At 47.7% G+C, this 18,802-nt stretch overlaps 3 protein-coding genes across 6 annotated transcripts in view; 2 read left to right on the forward strand and 1 right to left on the reverse strand.

The window, feature by feature from the left end:
- Xrcc1 (X-ray repair cross complementing 1) overlaps positions 1-9,855 on the forward strand; it is a 34,777-nt gene extending 24,922 nt beyond the window's left edge. Inside the window, exons 14-19 of one of the 4 annotated variants that reach the window (XR_013430747.1) lie at positions 38-177; positions 1,283-1,373; positions 1,776-1,851; positions 1,935-2,053; positions 4,325-8,645; positions 9,479-9,855. Coding sequence is in view for 2 of the 4 variants with exons in the window: in XM_021735167.3 (XP_021590842.2) it covers positions 38-177; positions 1,283-1,373; positions 1,776-1,851; positions 1,935-2,048 (421 nt within the window). In the remaining 2 variants the exon portion in view is untranslated. The other 3 variants (XR_013430748.1, XM_021735167.3, XM_005338182.4) reach the window with 3 other exon arrangements.
- On the reverse strand, positions 6,212-7,520 carry Znf575 (zinc finger protein 575). The gene is made up of 2 exons (XM_040280150.2): positions 7,413-7,520; positions 6,212-6,938 (listed from the first exon to the last, which is right to left on the reverse strand). Exons 1-2 carry the CDS (start codon positions 7,507-7,509, stop codon positions 6,280-6,282), a joined length of 756 nt encoding a protein of 251 aa, XP_040136084.1. The 5' UTR covers positions 7,510-7,520; the 3' UTR covers positions 6,212-6,279.
- Positions 8,511-18,802, forward strand: part of Ethe1 (ETHE1 persulfide dioxygenase) — a 30,980-nt gene continuing 20,688 nt past the window's right edge. The window contains exon 1 of the mRNA XM_005338180.5: positions 8,511-8,645. The gene's annotated coding sequence lies outside the window, so the exon portion shown is untranslated. The remainder of the gene's footprint in view (positions 8,646-18,802) is intronic.

The following is an 18,802-nucleotide window of genomic DNA, read 5'->3' on the forward strand; positions in this document are numbered from 1 at the left end:
CTGGGTGCTCAGCTTGTACCACTCCTGGCTCCACCAGGGTGGCTGAGCAGAGGGAGCAGAAGCCGGCCCCTGGGCAGGAGGAAAATGGCGAAGACCCGTATGCAGGCTCCACAGACGAGAACACTGACAACGAGGAGCACCCGGAGTCTCCTGAGCTGCCGATCCCGGAACTCCCAGGTGGGAAATCCCGTCCTTCCCCCAACACCCAGGCCAGCTGGGACTTGGCTCCTGCGTTCCCAGCTGTGGCTTCCCCCCAGCTCTGGACTTGCTGCCTTGACTGCTTCCATGTTGTCCTCGAAATGTCCCCTCCTGTTTCAGCATCTTCTCTGTGACTTCCTTTTTTGTCCCTTCCTGGCTTCTTGCTCTCACCAGCCCCCTTACAGCCCAGTGTCAGGCGTGGTGCCCCTGGGGTCCCCTCCAGTTGTGAGCAGCCCCGACCTCCCGCCAGTTCTTCCCACACACCACACTCCTCCCGTCCAGTTCTGTCTAGGGGGAGACGCGGGCACTCCAGGTGACGGGGGCAGTGCTGCCACTGGGACCCCAGTGGTGGGCACCTGTGTTCACTTTAATATATTCATCACCTGGGACATGGATGGTGTGTGTGTGTGTGTGTGTGTGTGTGTGTGTGTGTGTGTGTGTGTGTAAGAGAAAATAAGAAAGGAAAATGGGAAAACTGCAGGGGTTTGTGGGCTTACGGGCACAGGAGCACGAGTCTCTTAGGGTGAAGACAAGGAAGAAGAAAGGGGTCAGGGTCTGAGTGGAGGTGAGATTTGGGGCCTTTGGAAGTCCTATTTCCCCAGCTCCTCATGGGTGATAGCAGGAAAACACTGTGGTTTCCAAAGCCCCTCAAGTGGCAGCAGCATGTCATTGGCTTGGAAAGTCACATGAAAATGGAAAAAAGAAAGCCACCCTGGAGGCCAGAGCAAGAGACAGGTACTGGCTGGAGGAATGAGCCAGCTCAGAGGAAGAAGTGGCCAGCCCTGGGGTCGCAGTGTTGACAGGCCTGTCAGACACTTCCCCTTAGTGGTAATTATGTCCTCCACTAGTAGAGCAAGCCAGCCAGCGAACGCACCTCCCAGAAGGTTCTGAGGGGCCACTGGGCTGGAAACCACTGCTTGTCATAGGTTTCTGCCCCTGCACACACCTGATCTCAGACACCCTGCCTGCCTCCCTGTCTTGGCTCCCAGTGTTCAGTCACTGTGGGATGACAATTGGGTGCCATTCTTGGGTGCCATTGGAACTCAGGGGACCTCACGTGCCCCTTTCACCATCTCTCCTGCAGACTTCTTCCAGGGCAAACACTTCTTCCTGTATGGGGAGTTCCCTGGAGACGAACGGCGGAAACTCATCCGATATGTCACAGCTTTCAACGGGTCAGTGTGTTGGGAGAGATGATGAGTCTGGGGAGGGCTCAGGGACATCGTGAAGGGGTTGTGAGAAGGAAGGAGGAGGGAGAAGGTGCTTGGCCAATAGGATGGGCACAGACTGCAGAGACCAAATGCCAGCCATGCCCGCTTTCCTAGGCAGCCCCCAGTCTCCTCTAAAGTGAGGGTCTCTACCTCCTTCTGAAAGGGCCATCATCAGGGTTACCCCTGTGGAGCTGCCACCACTGTGGCTTGGCCAGGCTGGTAAATGGAGGTACTGTGGATAGCTCAAGGGAGCACAGGTGGGGCTGGAGAGAGGACAGCCTCTGAGAATGGTTGGGAGTGGGGTGTTGAGAGAAGGGGCACTGATCACCTGACGTGCCCAGTGCCTTTCTTCCTCACTCCTAACAGGGAGCTCGAGGATTATATGAGCGACCGGGTTCAGTTTGTGATCACGGCACAGGAGTGGGATCCCAGCTTCGAGGAGGTGAGCCCTGAGGAGGTGAGCCTGCCTTGACACCCCGCCATCCCGCCATTATGCATTCTCATATGGGCCCCTGCCCCCCACAGGCCTTGATGGACAACCCTTCCCTGGCATTCGTTCGTCCCAGATGGATCTACAGTTGCAACGAGAAGCAGAAGTTACTTCCCCACCAGCTCTATGGGGTCGTGCCCCAGGCCTGAAATAGGTGTGCCTGCATGCATGCACATGCGGCGCGCACGGGCACGCACACACACACACACAATTTAATAAAGGTGACTTGTTTGGAGCAGCTGCCCTGTCACACTTAGGAGTCTCCCAGAATTCCAAGAGACTCTGGCTTATGTCTCATGTTTGGTTTTGATTACCTCCATGAGGGTCAGGTCTCTGGGTTATTGTTAGACCCCTGTCCTGGCATCTGGAAGTATACCAGGCCCCTCCATCAGAGATCCGAGAGGGAAAGGGCTCTGCCTTTCTCCCTGGCCTCACACCCCTGTGCTGGCTAGAGACAGAATTAAGAGTCTGCTACTCAGCCCTGCCCCAGTACTCGTTCTGGTCCTCTGAGGCATTCTGCATCTGGATTGTCTCTCTGTGGGTGATGGCCTGGACCCCGTCTAGGTTCCACCACATTGAAGGTGGGAACTGAGCTAAGTGTTAGGGAATCTGGGCAGAAGGGATGGCCCTGTAGGCAGGCACCAGGCCATGGCAAGGGCCAGGAGGCAGGACTAGCCTAAAGCAGTCGGGTGAGCGCTGCTGCCCTTGGAGAAGAGGCTTGAGGGGCAGATGTAGCAGAGAGGTGGGCACGTTCCTTGCTTCTGTGCAGTCCAATGTGGTGGCTGCTAGACACAGGTGGCTGCTTCAGTGAATTGAAATGGAAACTTCACTTCCTCAGTCACACTGGCCACACATTTCAGGTACTCCGAGGTTGCTGTACTGACAGCGCAGAGAACACTTGTCACTGTGGAAGGCTTTTTGGACAGAGCTGCCCCAAAGGGCTGAGCATCCCTGGCCCAGGAGCATGGACTTTATCCTGGTGGTGGGGAAGTCAGGAAGGTACTTGAGCAGGACAAAGGCCAGAGCTGGGTTTGAGAGCTGACCTCCGGGTCATTGGTCATCTCTTTTTTTTTTTTTAATTATAGTTGTAGATGGACAGCATGCCTTTATTTGTTTAGTTTTTTATGTGGTGCTAAGGATCGAACCCAGTGCCTCACACATGCTAGGCAAGTGCTCTGCCACTGAGTTACAGCTGCAGCTCCCCACCCACCCCGGGTCATTTCTTGAACACACCAAGTCAACCCCCAGAGCTGGCAGTCTCCCTCCTTTCCCTTTCTGAACCTTCGTTTCTTTATCCATAAGATAAGATGGCATTAGTCTGTATTCACTCCTTCATTCAATCACCCCCATTCAGATCACCGTCATCCAGGGCAGCTGTATCAAACCACCAACCGAAACTCATCTTCCAGGTGTGAAGCTCTGAAACCTAACATGGGGATCTGGGCTAAAAACCCAGGTGTAGGCAGAGCAGTGAGCCTCCTGGAGGCCCAGGGGTGGATCTGCTCAGCCTGCCCAGCTGTTAAGAGCAGTCCATCTTCCATTCCCTTCCAGGTTCAAAGCCAGCTGTGGCCAGTTTACTGTCTTCCACATGTAAAGGCCCTGTGATTACACGGAGCCCACATAGATCACCTGGGACAATCTGTTTGAAGGTCATCTACTTAACAACCTTCATTCCTTCTCCACTTCATTCTCCTTTGCCACATATTCACAGGTTCCAGGGATTAGGATGTGAACATCTTTGGGAGGCCATTCTTCTACCCACCACAGCCAGCACGTGCAACACTAGGACTTCAGTGTAGGAAAAAAAAAATGACACTAGTTCCTGATCCCGCAGGGCTGCCATTGCGCTGGAGAGCTGGGGAGTCTGGTGCACTGGGCAGTGAAAAACGCAGGGAGACAAATTCAGCAGGGCAGTGGGGCAGGGTCCGTTAGTTTATAGAGGATTTGCCGCGCTCTGCAGGGCCCTGGGAGATGTACAGGAGTACCTGGGAGAGCCCTTGCAGGCAGAGGGAAAGTAAGTGCAAAGGTTCTGAGGCATGAGCAGGTCTCCTGTGCTTAAGGAGCAGACAGCAGGATACCAGGAGACCCACCATCTGCCCATCCTCCCAGCTTTTAAAGGCAATTCACATTCCATTCCAGACTCAGCTCCTGCCCTGTTTGGTTACAAGTAAATCCTCTCTCAACCTCATTTTTTCCATGTGTACCAAGTAAGATTGAGCCAAGTCGACATCTCTCAGATGAGTTTAAGTACTTGCAACTGCTGATGGTGTGGTTGCTTTGGAATAACTCCCAGCACTGCTCTCTGTGTAAACATGATATAAGCAACACTGCAAGAGCAGAATCTTTACCCTTTTGTGCTCCCCACCCGCCAAGAATACATGCTCTGCTTCTATGGTTACTAAGATAATTCTCTTTTATTTCTTAGGGTTTTGCTCCTCAAACTGCATTTTAAATCAACAGAAACTTACTTCTGTGTATAATGTGAGGTGCCAGGATCGCCATTCATTTCCTACTGTTGCTGTAACAAATCACCACAAGCTTAATGGCTTTAAACAACATATATTTAGTCCAAACTCAGCTTCATTGTCCTAAAATCAAGGTGTCCACAGGTCTTCAGCAGGTCTTGAGGCTCTAAGGAAGAATCCATTTCCTTGCCCTTCCTAGCTTCTAGAGGCTGCCCAGATCCTCAGCTAGGGTCCTTTTATCACTTCAATCTCTTCTTCCACCTTCACCTCTCCTCTGACTCTTAACGCTGCTCTTGTTCCCATATAACGATCCTTGTGATCACACTGGACCTACTCAAAATCTGGACCATCTCCCCATCTCAAGAAGTCCTTCAAGATCTGTCTGCCTGTGGTCCCTTTTGCCACGTGTAGGCTAGCAAAGGTTCTGGGGGTTAGAATGTAAGCATCTTTAGGTAGGCACTGTTCTGTACACCACAGGATCCCATTTAATTTTCCTCCATATTTTTCAGCTCAGTACTGAGTCTACCCTTTACCTACTCATCCACAGTAGGGGTTGGCAAACTGGGCCCTAAGGCAAAATCCAGCTCACCTAGTGTTTTTTGGTAAATAACTTGTTGGAACACAGCCACACTCCTTCACGTGTGCATAATAATGTGTATAGCTGCTTTTCTGCTCCAGCAGCAGAGGTGACTAATTGTGGCAGACACATGGCCTATATAACCTAAGAATATATACGGTCTGGCCCTCAGGAAAAGTTGGCCACCCTCTGATCTACAGATAGTCTGTCAGTATAAGCACAGGCCCATTTCTGAGCTCTCAGTTCCCTTCCATTGGCCTGTTTCCAAACCAACACCCAAGAAAGATGTCACTACAGCCTTGAGGTAATCCTTGTGGAGGGGGCAGTGGACCAAGGCTCCCACACTTGTCCTGTAAATGGACCTGGCTTGTTTTTTGGGTTGGGGGTCTGGCTTGGCTTGATTTCTGTCTGCTCTCCGTACTAGACCAGGTCTGTCTTCACTGCTATGTCCCTAACACCCCACATGGGGTGCAGCACACAGTAGGTGCTTAATATATATCTGGAACAGAGCACACTCATTAGAGTAGGAGAATAAACCCCAAAAGGGAAGCTAAAAAATGCCTTAGAATGTCCTCATTTTACAGATGAGGCATCTGAGTTTGGACAAGTGACAAATCTTGTCTGAGGCCCCCCAGACCCCTGAGGAGTGGCAGGGCTAGTTCTGCGGTTTGGGTGTTTCCCTGAGCTTGCCTTCATCACTTAGTACATCTCAGGGCTCTTTTCACATCTGTAACAGTGCTGCCCTCTCCCTACACAGTCCACTCTGTGGCTCTCCTGTCATTCATTAGCTGGCCCCCACTCATGGGCAGGCATATGGGCTGTTGCCAGTCTTTGGAAACCATCATCCCGCAGTGGACAGCCTTACCTTTATGTCTTGACATGTTTTGAGTTTATGGGAGAAATTCCTACAAGTGGAATAGTTGAAACAAGCAAATGTGTATATTTTAAATGTCTTAGAACCAGTCATGTGGCCAAGGATACCAAGTTAAACTTTCTGCAAGGAGAGAGCCTGTTTGCCCACATTCCGCAGCAACCCAGGATGCTAGCAGGCTTTACCTTTGCCATATAAATGGGTGGGAAGAACCAGATTGAACCAGTCCCACTGAACCACAGCTCCGGGTCCATGGTTTGGGATCCAGTGTTAATTCAGGTTGACACCTGCCCCTCCAGGTGAGCAGAGTTCCTCAGGCTTCTAATTCTGAACCCAGTGTAAATGGCAGATCTTTCACCCTGCCAGCTATCTGGAAGAGCCAAGTCCATACAGCAGGGCTTAGAAATCCCACCTTTTTATTGACCGGAGCTGGCTGGAAGGGGCCGCCTGTGAGCCAAAGGGAGAGCTCAGTCTCTCTCCCCCTGGCCCTCTGCCTGGTGGTGGCTGCGTTGATGAACGAGCAGGAGGCGTCTCTGGCCAAAGGCCTGGCCACAGTTGGAGCATCGGTGTTGACCAGTGGCTGGGCTGCCTGGTGCGGTGGGGGGGTCGTGACATAGGCGATGGGCAGCCAGCTTGGAGGGAAATGAGAAGGCCTTGGGGCAGTGTGGGCAAGGATAGGGGCGGGCGTCATTGGCATGGTGTGTGTGGCGGTGGGCTGCCAGTTTGGAGGGGTAGCAGAAGGACTTGGAGCAATCAGGGCATGGGTAGGGACGGGTGGGAGCGTGGGTCCAGAGGTGGGCTGCCAGCTTGGAGCGGTGGCCAAAGGCCTTTGGGCAGTGCGGGCAGGGGTGCGGGCGGGCACCACTGTGTGTGAGGCGGTGGGCTGCCAGCTTAGAGGGGTAGGAGAAGGCCTTGGGGCAGTCGGGGCACGGGTGGGGTCGGGTGCCGCCGTGGGCTAACCGGTGTGTGGCAAGCTTGGACGGGTAGGAGAAGGCCTTGTCACAGTCAGGGCAGCGGTGCAGGCGCTGGGGTGGGGGCCGCCGGCGGGCCCGGGAAGGCGTACCCCCAGACTTGGAGGGCCCTGGAGCAGACTGGCTGGGCTTCTGCGGCGGGGCCTGGTGGGGAGCTGGGGGACAGGAGGACTGTTGGGCTCCAGAAAGCAGCTAACACCCTGGGTCCAAGCTAGGCTCTGCTAACACCTTGATGTTGCAGCCCACCACCCAAAATGTACCTTAGCATTTTAACGTTACACTAATTTTCTAAATGCCATTATTTCTGCTTCCCTTTTCTCCCATGCATTATCCTGAGGGGCCCCAAGGGGTTACCTTTCTAGGTCCCCAAAGCTACTGAGGCATCTATTTCCAGTATCTTTCCAGTGATCACCCTAAAGTCCCACATCCCCATATGCCTCCTAATTTCCTCAGCCCTAGTGAATGACCACTGGAGATTTCCCAAAATCAAATGGGAGGATTCCCCAGAGCAGATGCAGTTTTGGGGATCCTAAATGGTCATGATTCTGGGACTTCAAACTTTCAGCCAATGATTTCCCAAAACATGTGATCTTCTTATCAGCCCATTCCTGGGAATGAACCCTACTCACAGGCAGGGTCGCTCTCAACTCCTTTGGTCACGGGCTCCTTGCCAGTAGGACTAGGATTTGTGCCCTCAGCCTTGGACTTCGCACCTCGCTCCAGCATCTTGCTGACACAGGAACCTAGGGGCAGAGCGCAGGGGCGGAGGTGATGCTGGGTTTTACCAGGTTGATAGGGATAGGGTTGGTTGGAAGGCCTAAAATCAGGTCAGTCTGTTTATATGGGATTCTTAGGTGAGGGCAGGCGTGGCGGGAAGGCGGGGCCTAAGAGCAGAATGGGCGAGGCTATGCAAATCTAACAAAGACCTTTGCAATTGAAGCTTGGGTAGAGTGGGCGGGGCCTACGTTCAGAGTGGGCGGAACCTTCCTCCCTCCAAACCCTACGGCCGTGAGAGCTAACATAGGGATGGGCGGGGTTATGCAAAAAGACCAAAGTCAATTGCTCCGCAACTCAGGCCCAGGGGCAGGCGGGCGAGTGGAGTGGGCGGTGTCTTTTGCAGCTCTGTCCCAGGGGAGGGGCCTATTAGCGCAGTGGGCAGAACTTTACATCCAAGAGTGGCTTTACCAGGCTTTGGGCTCAGTCTCAGTCCATTGACGCCGCGTCAACCTCGTCTTTCTAGTTGGTAAGTTTCACCCGCGGTGTGGATTGTGGCCGTGGAGGACAGAAGGGAGACCTGGACGAAGATACGAAAGGAATGTGGCGTGTGTAGCAATCCAGAGACCTCTAATAGTATTTCCTTCGGGGTTGCAAGCATCCGGGATACAGTGCACCCCTCAGAGTGCTGGTATTCGTGCAAAATCCCCCCCCCCCCGGAACCGAGTGTCCGGACCCAAAGCGAGCCTCCTCGGAGAGATCCTGGCTTTTAGCCCCCACTGTTTTCCGTAGACTAGGCGTCCGAGCCAGGACCCCTACCCTCCTCACCTGTGGGACTGCCCCTCCTTTGGGGCGGGGCTCCGAGCCCCACCCTCCTCGGCCGCTCCGGGTGCCCCAGCCGCTGCCTCGCTGCCTTCGGACCCACGGAGCTGCACCGCTGGGCGACGGGGCGGGCAGAGGAGGCGGGAGCTTCGCTAGCTGCTGGGCCCAGCCTCATTTCCATTCCCTCCTCCCACGCCGGCGTGGACGCATGCGCAGTTGCAGCCGGCAGAAGCTGCGGCAGGGGAAGACGGAATGGAAGGAAGGGGTGGGTGAGCCTGGCAGACAAGTTCACCATCAAGCGCAGAGCTGACGGCCCAAGAACCGCGGTAAAGTGCACAGCGGTGCGGGGCCTACGGTGGCTGGCTGGAGCCAAGCACATGCAGGCTAACACGGACTAGCTACGCTTGGAGCTCAGAGAAGGCTCCGAGCCTCTGTACTTCTTTTTGAAGTACCCCTCTTCTTTTCATGGGACAGCCTGAGTTAATCTCTGGAGGCAATTTCAAAAGCTCGTTCTCCACTTCACCTCTAAAGGCATTTGCAAAAACATCTGGCCGTTTCTTCGACAGAGGGCGGGGGAGGACTCACTCGGAGTGAGCTGGTGCCCGATAAAAGGCATGGCATTTTATAGAATCCCGGCACCCTCCACCATGGGTGGCTCCAGGTTCTTAGCATCCCCGTCCCGGCCCCGCATTCCACGCTTCCTCCTTCCCCCGGCCTGGGTGGTCCCGAGGTGCCCAGGCTTATTCTCCTGGTGCCAAACCCAGGGCGGCATTCTTCCCAGGCAGTGACGGTGCACGTTCCTGCCCCGCGCTGGAAAGACTATGAAGTGTCCTTTAAAGTCCTCCGCCTGGGTGACTCTTCAGCCTGACAATAAGGTCTGGCGAGCCCTGGGAGCTGTGGGAGTACTTTGGCAGGTAATTTGGGTTCTGGAGCCAGATTGCCTGGGGGTAACTGGTCTGAACTCTTGACCCTGCCACTTTCTAGCCCTGTGACCTTGGGCAAGTCACTTCATCTTTCTGGGTTTCAGTTTCCTCATATATAAAATGGAAGGTTCTTGGGATTAAGTAAGATAATCAATGGAAATTTTTGAGAACAGAAAGTGTCTAGAATGCTCAATAAATGCTATCAATATTTTTGTTTTTACTGTGTATTAAACTAGGCCTGATGGGGTCAAAGTTGTACCAAGAAGAGCAAGTGACCAGACTTCAAGATGGGGAGGACCTTGCTGCATTCGGGGGAATCTCACCTGTCATAACTTGTCATGTCCCAGATGCTGGCCTTCCTTCCAGCTCCTGTGTTGCCACTGTCATTCCTGCCTCAGTGTCTCTGCACTAGCTGTTCTTTCTTTCCCTGCAGCTCTTCCTTCTTCTCTTTGCTTGCCTGGCTCCACCTACCCCCATCTGCGTTCAAATGTTATAAAGGTGAAGACTTCCCTGCTCACCCTTCCCTCCATTCCTGGCTATGTCCTCTCCCTTATCGCTATATATCTGTCTTCTAGAATGTGTGCTCTGTTAAAATGAACAACTTATCAATCTTGTTCATCTCTGTTGAGAGCCACAGCCAAAGGGGCCCCAGCAAACTTCCAGCTGCCAGCAAGCTTCAGACTGCCCCAGCAACATCTAGCTGATTGGCTCCTCTGCGGTGATGTTCATTGGGCTGTTTCCCTGCCCTTCAGACTGCCAGCTGATGATTGGCTCACAGCTGCCCCAGCAACATCTAGCTGATTGGCTCCTCCACGGAGCTGCTCATTGGGTGACTTCTTTGGCTCTGCCCACGCAACCCAGCCAATCGGCCTCAAGAGAGGAGGATTGAGGGAGGTTGAGAGGCTGGTGTGGGGGAGAGAGGCTTGTGGAAGCCGGTGGTGGCAGTTGGGCTCTGAGGGTTTTTCCCTGGAGCTGTTTTGTTTGGCGTTTGTAGTTCTAAAAATAAAGTTAGTTTCTTTTTGACAAGTGGCTCCTGATTTGTGCCAAGCCAGACTTCGGCATTTGGTGGCCCGTACGGGGAGCAACTGAGGGTAAGTAAACTGCTCGCCCCTGAGGGCAGGGCGAGAGGATGGGGAGCCATTCTAAGTCTCCTCTTTTGTTTTGCTTCGTTTTTGTTTTAACTTTCCTGTCCCTGGAGATGAGTAAGAGGGAAGAAAAACCACTCACATCTGAGGAAAAACTATTTGCGTTTGAGGAACAGATAGGGAGAAAGGACGGATGCATATGTCAGGAGGATAGAAAGGCTGTTATAATGATTTTGTGTGGTTCCCTTTTTATTGGATTCTGTCTCGGTTTTGTTTGGCGTCATCTTGTTGGGTTGTATTATAGTAGAAATACGGGATCAGCAATTAGTAAAAAACAAACCGAAAGAGTGTTAAGTAAATTGTTAGAGGAAGGAAGCTTCCCAGTAAAATCAAGAGCAGTCAGGGCATACGTTGATGTAATACAAGAATATAGCCCATGGCTTTTTAAGGAGGAGCTGTTAGATATATCACAATGGAACCATCATGGTGAAGATTTAAAAAGAATAGAAAAGAACAACCCAGGGACTCTGCCAGTTGGCACATTGTCATTGTGGACGTTGGTATCTAGTTTGCTTAGTCCAAAGCCTTCAGTTCAGTCAGAGGTAGAGGAAGAAGAAGACATATTGATTCAAGTAGAAGAGGAAGTCTCTCAAGTTAGTCAGACAGAGGAAAAGATTCAAGTAAAAGCTCGAGCTAGTCAGAAAGAGGAAAAGATTCAAGTAAAAGAGAAGGTCTTTCGAGATAGTGAGACAGAGGAAGGAAGTTTAGAGCAGAAAAATCTATCAGGGGAAAAGTTAAAACAGGTGACTGCTAATAAGACCCTTTTGTTAGAGAGCGTAAGTGTCCAACCAACAGCACCGCCTCTACAGGAGACTGCTACTAACAGCATTCTATCACCAGAGGGCGTAAGTGTTCAACCAACAGCGCCACCTCTACAGGAGACTGCTACTAACAGCACTCTATCACCAGAGGGCATAAGTGTCCAATCAACAGCACCACCTCCATATGCTAAGAGACTCCCAACCCCCGCAGTTGATAGTTGGGATCCTGAGACAGGATCTCAAGTATGCCCTGTATTTGAGGTAGGAGGGCAGCGAACTTACCAGGGTTTAAATTTCAAATCAGTGAAGGAGCTAAAAGAGGCTGTAGCAACCTATGGTCCTCAAGCACCCTTCACTGTAAGCTTGGTCGAATCCATTACCAACTTAAGCATGACGCCAGCAGATTGGGCTAGTTTGTGTAAAGCTGTGCTAAATGGAGGACAATACCTGTTATGGAAGGTTGCCAATGAGGAATTTTGCAAGGAGACGGCTAGTCGAAATGCAGCAGCTGGTTATCCTCAGAGAAATCTAGATATGTTGTTAGGAAAGGGACCTTATGAGGATCGGCAGCAACAACTTGCATATGATCCTGGTGTATATTTACAAATTGCTGTAGATGCAGTTAGGGCATGGAAGTCTTTACAAGAACCTGGAGGTTTACAAGGTCAATTATCTAAGATAATACAAGGAGCTAATGAACCTTACGCTGAATTTGTAGATAGGCTTATTCAAACAGCTACCAGAGTTTTTGGGAATACAGAACAAGCAATGCCATTTATAAAACAACTGGCTTATGACCAAGCGAATCGTTGGTGTAGAGATATCATTAGACCATGGAAACAGGAAGATTTAAACACATATATTAAATTATGTAGAGACATTAATGAACAAGGGCAAATTGTGGCAGCTGCAGTAAAACAAGCTTTAGATGCCAGAGACATTAATGAACAAGGGCAAATTGTGGCAGCTGCAGTAAAACAGGCTTTAGATGCCAGAGACATTAATGAACAAGGGCAAATTGTGGCAGCTGCAGTAAAACAGGTTTTGGATGCCAGAGACATTAATGAACAAGGGCAAATTGTGGCAGCTGCAGTAAAACAGGCTTTAGATGCCAGGCCAAGAACATGCTACAATTGTCAACAAACAGGACATTTTAAAAGGAATTGCCCCATAGGAGGAGGGTTTAACAAAACTAGGTATCAAACAAGTAGAATACCGGGTATTTGCCCACGATGCCGTAGAGGGAGACATTGGGCTAATGAATGCCGTTCTCAAACCACCATAGAGGGTACTCCATTATATTGGGCTAATGAATACCGTCCTCAAACCACCATAGAGGGTACTCCATTATCAAAAAACGAACAAGGACAAGGCGTTTATCCACAATATCGTGGACAAAGGCATCGGGCTCCGTTGCCAAAAAATGGACAGGGGGCCCCAATGCTCCGGGGCCCCAAACCACAAATATACGGAGCACTGGAGGAACCCAGCAACCCCAGCAACCCCATCAGGGTAGTGCCCAGCACATCAGATCCCTCATCAGACAAACCAGAGGGAGCGCAGGGTTGGACATCTGCGCCTCCACCAAATCAGTACTAACTCCAGAGATGGGAGTTCAAATCATTCCCACAGGGGTAAAAGGACCTCTTCCCAAAGGAACAGTAGGCTTATTATTGGGACGCAGCTCTTCTACTCTAAAAGGACTTTTGATAAGTCCTGGGGTAATTGATTCCAATTATGAAGGTGAAATAAAAATTATAGCCAGTTCTCCAAAGGGTATATCAGTAATTTCACCAGGAGATAGAATAGCACAGTTACTAATAATACCAAGCCTACATGATAAATTTTCCAGTCATGTTGTAGAAAGAGGTTCCAAGGGATTAGGCTCCACAGGTGTAGATTGGGCTATGCTTTCTTTAAATTTAGATTCTCGCCCCATGCTAAAACTAAATATTCAAGGACATGAATTTAATGGGCTACTGGATACAGGTGCAGATCTTAGCATCATCTCTCGTCAAGAATGGCCAAAACATTGGCCATTACAACAAGCCACTCAATCGCTTCGAGGCCTAGGAGTGGCGACTAATCCCGATAGAAGTGCAATGCTATTAGATTGGAAGGATCCTGAAGGATGTGAAGGAACTATACAGCCATATGTATTGGATCATCTTCCCGTAAATTTATGGGGACGAGATGTCTTAGATCAATTAGGTTTGACATTAACAAATAATATCAATCAAAATGCACCCACTATTATGGCTAGACAAGGTTTTAGGAAAGGAAAAAGATTAGAAAGACAAGAACAATGTATAGCAGCACCAATACAAATAGATCAAGGAACAGACAGACATGGGTTGGATTTTCACAAAGGGCCACTGAGACAATAAAAATTACATGGAAATCAGAAAGACCAGTATGGGTTCCTCAGTGGCCCTTGACTAAAGAAAAGACACAAGTAGCCCATGATCTGGTCAAACAACAATTAGCGGAAGGACATATACAACCTTCTGTATCTCCCCATAATACTCCCATTTTTGTCATCAAAAAGAAATCTGGTAAATGGAGATTACTGCAAGATTTAAGAGCCATTAACAATGAAATGGTCATTATGGGACCTGCTCAATCGGGGATTCCTCAATTGTCTGCTTTGCCAAAAACTTGGTATGTTTTAGTTATAGATATTAAAGATTGTTTTTTTTCAATTCCAATTCATCCTGAGGATAGTCCACGTTTTGCATTTACTATCCCTGCACTAAATCATGAAGGTCCTGATCAGAGATATGAATGGAAAGTACTCCCTCAAGGGATGGCTAACAGCCCAACTATGTGTCAAATTTATGTTAACAAAGTAATCCAGCCACTTAGAAATCAAAATCCTGAACTACAAATATTTCACTATATGGATGATGTGTTATTGGCACACAAAGCTAAAAACACATTGCTAGAATGTTATGCCACACTTACAAACTTATTAAAAAATTATAATCTAGAGATAGCAATAGATAAAGTGCAATTAAATTTTCCAATTAATTATTTAGGAGTTCTATTATCCTCAACCATGGTCCGTCCACCAAAAATTCAAATACGAGTAGATCAACTCAAATCACTTAATGACTTTCAAAAGTTATTAGGAGACATAAATTGGATACGGCCTTATCTAGGTATTCCAACAGGAGAATTGGGACCTTTATTTGATATCCTAAAAGGTCCATCAGATCCAAATTCACCCCGAATGTTAACGCCTGAAGCAAGAAAGGCATTAAAAATCATTGAAACATATATGGAAAATATGCATTTGGATAGAATTGATATAAGTTTGCCTTTATTATTTATTGTATTACCAACAAAAAATATTCCTACAGGAGTATTTTGGCAAGAAGGTCCATTATTATGGATACATTTATCTTATTCTCCTAACACTATTCTTACTAGATATCCTGAGGCTGTAGGACAATTAATACTCAAAGGAATAAAAACAGCAAAGGCAGTGTTTGGAATTTCTCCCCATAAAATTATTACTCCATATACTATGAATCAAATTGATGAATTAGCTAATGAGTTAAATACTTGGGCAATAATAATGTGCAAATCTAATGTTTCATTTGATAACCACTTACCATCTAATCCTTTATTGTCTTTTTGGTCATTGCATCCTGTAATTTTTCCAAAAATGACAAGAAAAACACCTATCATGAATGCTCCAAATATATTCACTGATGGGTCAAATAATGGTACAGCAGCAATAGTTACACCTGATCAAACTTTTACATTTTTAGTACCCAAACAATCAGCTCAAAAGGTAGAGCTTAATGCAGTATTACAAACTTTTGTGATGTTTAAAGATTCTGTATTTAATTTATTTTCTGATAGCCAGTATATAGTTAATGCTATAGTGTCCCTTGAAGATGCTGGTAGAATTTCCCCTTCTTCTACTGTTTTCTCTTTGTTTTCCACTATACAAAGTTTAATCTGGGACAGAAAAGATCCATTCTTTATAGGACATATCAGGGCACATACAGGATTGCCTGGAGCCCTTAGTTTAGGCAATGATTTAGCAGATAAAACTACACGTGACATACATATTTTCTCTGTACTAGAAGAAGCTATAAATTTTCATGAAAGATTCCATGTCAATGCTAATACTTTACAAAAGCGTTTTAAAATAACTAAGGAACAAGCTAGACAAATAATAAAACAATGTCAAAATTGTGTGACCTTTTTACCACAAGTTAATCTTGGAGTCAATCCTAGAGGATTGATGCCTAACCATATTTCTATATATCATATATGATGAGCGCTCATGAAAAGATGGATCCAAATATTTTTTTTTTTTATTCACGTGATTTAAATGGTTTAATTTAAATTGGGTAAATAACTGTTAAGAATTGTTTTAATATGTAAACAAAAAAGGAGGTTAACAGATCTGTTTGTTTACTCTCACCTTTAGTTTTCATTATATTTAATAATTCTCTTCACTATAATGTAAATTGTTAAGAAAATTGTTTTCTTTTAGTGTCTTCTGGAATGTTACCTAATTTTTTCTTTAGCCATTATTGCCAGAATTTCTATCTTCATCCCAGTGCCGATGAAGATAATATAAATTGTTAAGAAAATTGTTTTCTTTTAAGAAAATTGTTTTCTTTTAGTGCCTTCTGGAATGTTACCTAATTTTTTCTTTAGCCATTATTGCCAGAATTTCTATCTTCATCCCAGTGCCGATGAAGATAATATAAATTGTTAAGAAAATTGTTTTCTTTTAGTGTCTTCTGGAATGTTACCTAATTTTTTCTTTAGTCATTATTGCCAGAATTCCTATCTTCATCCCTGTGCCGGTGAAGACAAAGATAAAACTAATCTACAGTTTCTGCAATAGCCATCACTGAACTGCTTACAGAACTTACACTGAACTGCTTACAGAACCGTCAATTGACTTGGTATATCTTCCTCCCTTCTGCTTGTCATGATCATTCAGCTAAAATTTGGGGGTCAACAGAGGTGAGGCAAAGAACCTCACCCCCCCCCCCCCCCCCGCTGAGACCTCTCCACAGGTGTGGCTGTACTGGACCGGTAGTCAATGACGGGTAAGATCCAATTACAATGGTACCAACCTAAGACAGGAGGCTGACGCCCTGAGGTCAGCTCATCCGAAGACGGGTAAGGACCATATGTATTGGACAACCTAAGGCAGGCACGGTCCATAAGCCACATGCTTGTTGTTTAAACAGAGAGGGGGAGATGTTGAGAGCCACAGCCAAAGGGGCCCCAGCAAACTTCCAGCTGCCAGCAAGCTTCAGACTGCCCCAGCAACATCTAGCTGATTGGCTCCTCTGCGGTGATGTTCATTGGGCTGTTTCCCTGCCCTTCAGACTGCCAGCTGATGATTGGCTCACAGCTGCCCCAGCAACATCTAGCTGATTGGCTCCTCCACGGAGCTGCTCATTGGGTGACTTCTTTGGCTCTGCCCACGCAACCCAGCCAATCGGCCTCAAGAGAGGAGGATTGAGGGAGGTTGAGAGGCTGGTGTGGGGGAGAGAGGCTTGTGGAAGCCGGTGGTGGCAGTTGGGCTCTGAGGGTTTTTCCCTGGAGCTGTTTTGTTTGGCGTTTGTAGTTCTAAAAATAAAGTTAGTTTCTTTTTGACAAGTGGCTCCTGATTTGTGCCAAGCCAGACTTCGGCAATCTCTGTGCCCCCAGAATCCAGAACAGGGTCTAGCACATAAGAGATGGTCAATAAATCTGTGTCCAATAAATACGTGAAAGAATTTTAACAATAAGAAGCCCTCTGTGACAGAAAGATAGAATGATGGGTAGAATATGGAACTTAAGGTCAAGGAACTTAGGATCATGCTAAGGATCGAACCCAATACCTCACACATGCAGGGCAAGTGCTCTGCCACTGAGCCACAGCCACAGCCCCTGATATTTTTTTAACCATTTTTTTTAATTATGGAAAAGTTAGGTGTGGTGGCACACACCTGTAATCCCAGCCTCTAGGGAAACTGAGGCAGGAGGATTGCAAGTTCAAGGCTAGTAAGGACAATTTTGCAAGATCCTGTCTCAAAATATATTTTTTGATGTATTAGGGGATTGGACCCAGAGCTTTGACCATGGAAGGTCATCACTGTACCACTGAGCTATATCCCCAGCCCTTCTTTTTTTGTTTTGATATAGGGTCTTGTTAGTTGCCAAGGTTGGCCTCAAACTTGCAGTCCTCCTGCTCAGTCTCCCTAGTAGCTGGAATTACAGGTGTCCACCACTGTGCCCAGCTTAAAAAAATATATTTTAAAAAGGGCTGAAGTTGCCAGGTGAAGTGACACACGCCTGTAATCCCAGTGGCTTGGCTAGCTGAGGCAGGAGGATTGTGAGTTCAAAGCCAGCCTCAGCAACAGCAAGGCATAAGCAACTCAGTGAGACCTGTCTCTAAATAAAATACAAAATAGGGCTGGGGATGTGGCCCAGTGGTCAAATGTCCTTGAGTTCAATCCCCAGTAGCTCCCCACCAAGAAAAAGGGCTGAGGTGCAACTCAGGGGCATAGCACTTGCTTAGCATGTGCTCTCTGTTGCTGAGGCTGTCCTCCGGTCTCAGCCTGCCAAGCTGCTGAGATTACAAGCATGTACCATTTTGATCGCTTAGTCATTTCTTAATGTTATCAAATACCCCATCAGAGTTCAGTTTTTCCTATAGCCCCATTAACATTTTCCCCTACTTTTTCCAAGTGCAATGTTTAATTTTATTTAAAAGTTGAGACAAAACAATTATTTGCTGCGTCAATAATAGAATTAGCCAGCATCAGGTTGGGCCTGTCATACATAAGGCCCTGGTTTTGATCCTCAGCACTGGAAAAAAGAAAAATTGGCCAGTGACAACTATCACACACTTATTTTTTATTTTTTGGTACTGGGGATTGAACTCAGGGGCACTCAACCACTGAGCTACATCCACAGCCTTATTTTGTATTGTATTTTCAGACAGGGTCTCATGGAGTTGCTTAGCACCTCACTTTTGCTGAGGCTGGCTTTGAACTTGAAATCTTTTGCCTCAGCCTCCCAAGTCGCTGCTCTCTGGGATTACAGGCATGTGCCACTCAGCCCGACTGCAATCACTCACTTGTGACCAATGTTGTTTAAATGACCACAACCACTTCCTCCTAGATGATTTGAAAGCTCAGTGCCAGACACCATATCCCATAAACATCTTTTTATCACACTTAGTTTGTTTGAATCAGAATTAAACAAGGCTCACACGTTGCATTATTTGCTGTGACTCTTTTTTCATTGACATTTTAAATGCTCTGATGGCTGCATGGAAAATTAATTGTAAAGAGGTGAGTGGAAGCCCGAAAACCAGGGAGTCCACTGTTACCTAGTCATCACAGTATTAACTACTAGCATTTATTGAGCACTTATTAACTTGTTATATACTAGAAATTGTCTTTATGTACATTAATTTATTTAATATCCACAGCAATTTATTAAAAGGAGGTGCTACTATTGTTCTCCTCAGAAGAGGGAAATAAGGCATGGAGTGCAAGGTCACATGCCCAAGGTCACACAGCCAGGTCCCAGCAGGAAGTAACAACCAGAATTTCAATCCCTACACCCTGGCCCTGGAGTCCAAACAATTCACACTGATGCTTTGCTGCCTCTTGATGGAGTT

This window comes from Ictidomys tridecemlineatus, chromosome 15, assembly GCF_052094955.1.
Source record: "Ictidomys tridecemlineatus isolate mIctTri1 chromosome 15, mIctTri1.hap1, whole genome shotgun sequence".
Lineage (NCBI taxonomy): Eukaryota > Metazoa > Chordata > Mammalia > Rodentia > Sciuridae > Ictidomys > Ictidomys tridecemlineatus.

Bases quoted from the DNA above. Each gene is read 5' to 3' on its own strand.
- Znf575 (XM_040280150.2), bottom strand. From the start codon at position 7,509: ATGCTGGAGCGAGGTGCGAAGTCCAAGGCTGAGGGCACAAATCCTAGT. The intron at 6,939-7,412 runs GTGAGTAGGGTT...CCTGTCCCCCAG, and splicing joins AGTTGAGAGCGACCCTGCCT to CTCCCCACCAGGCCCCGCCG.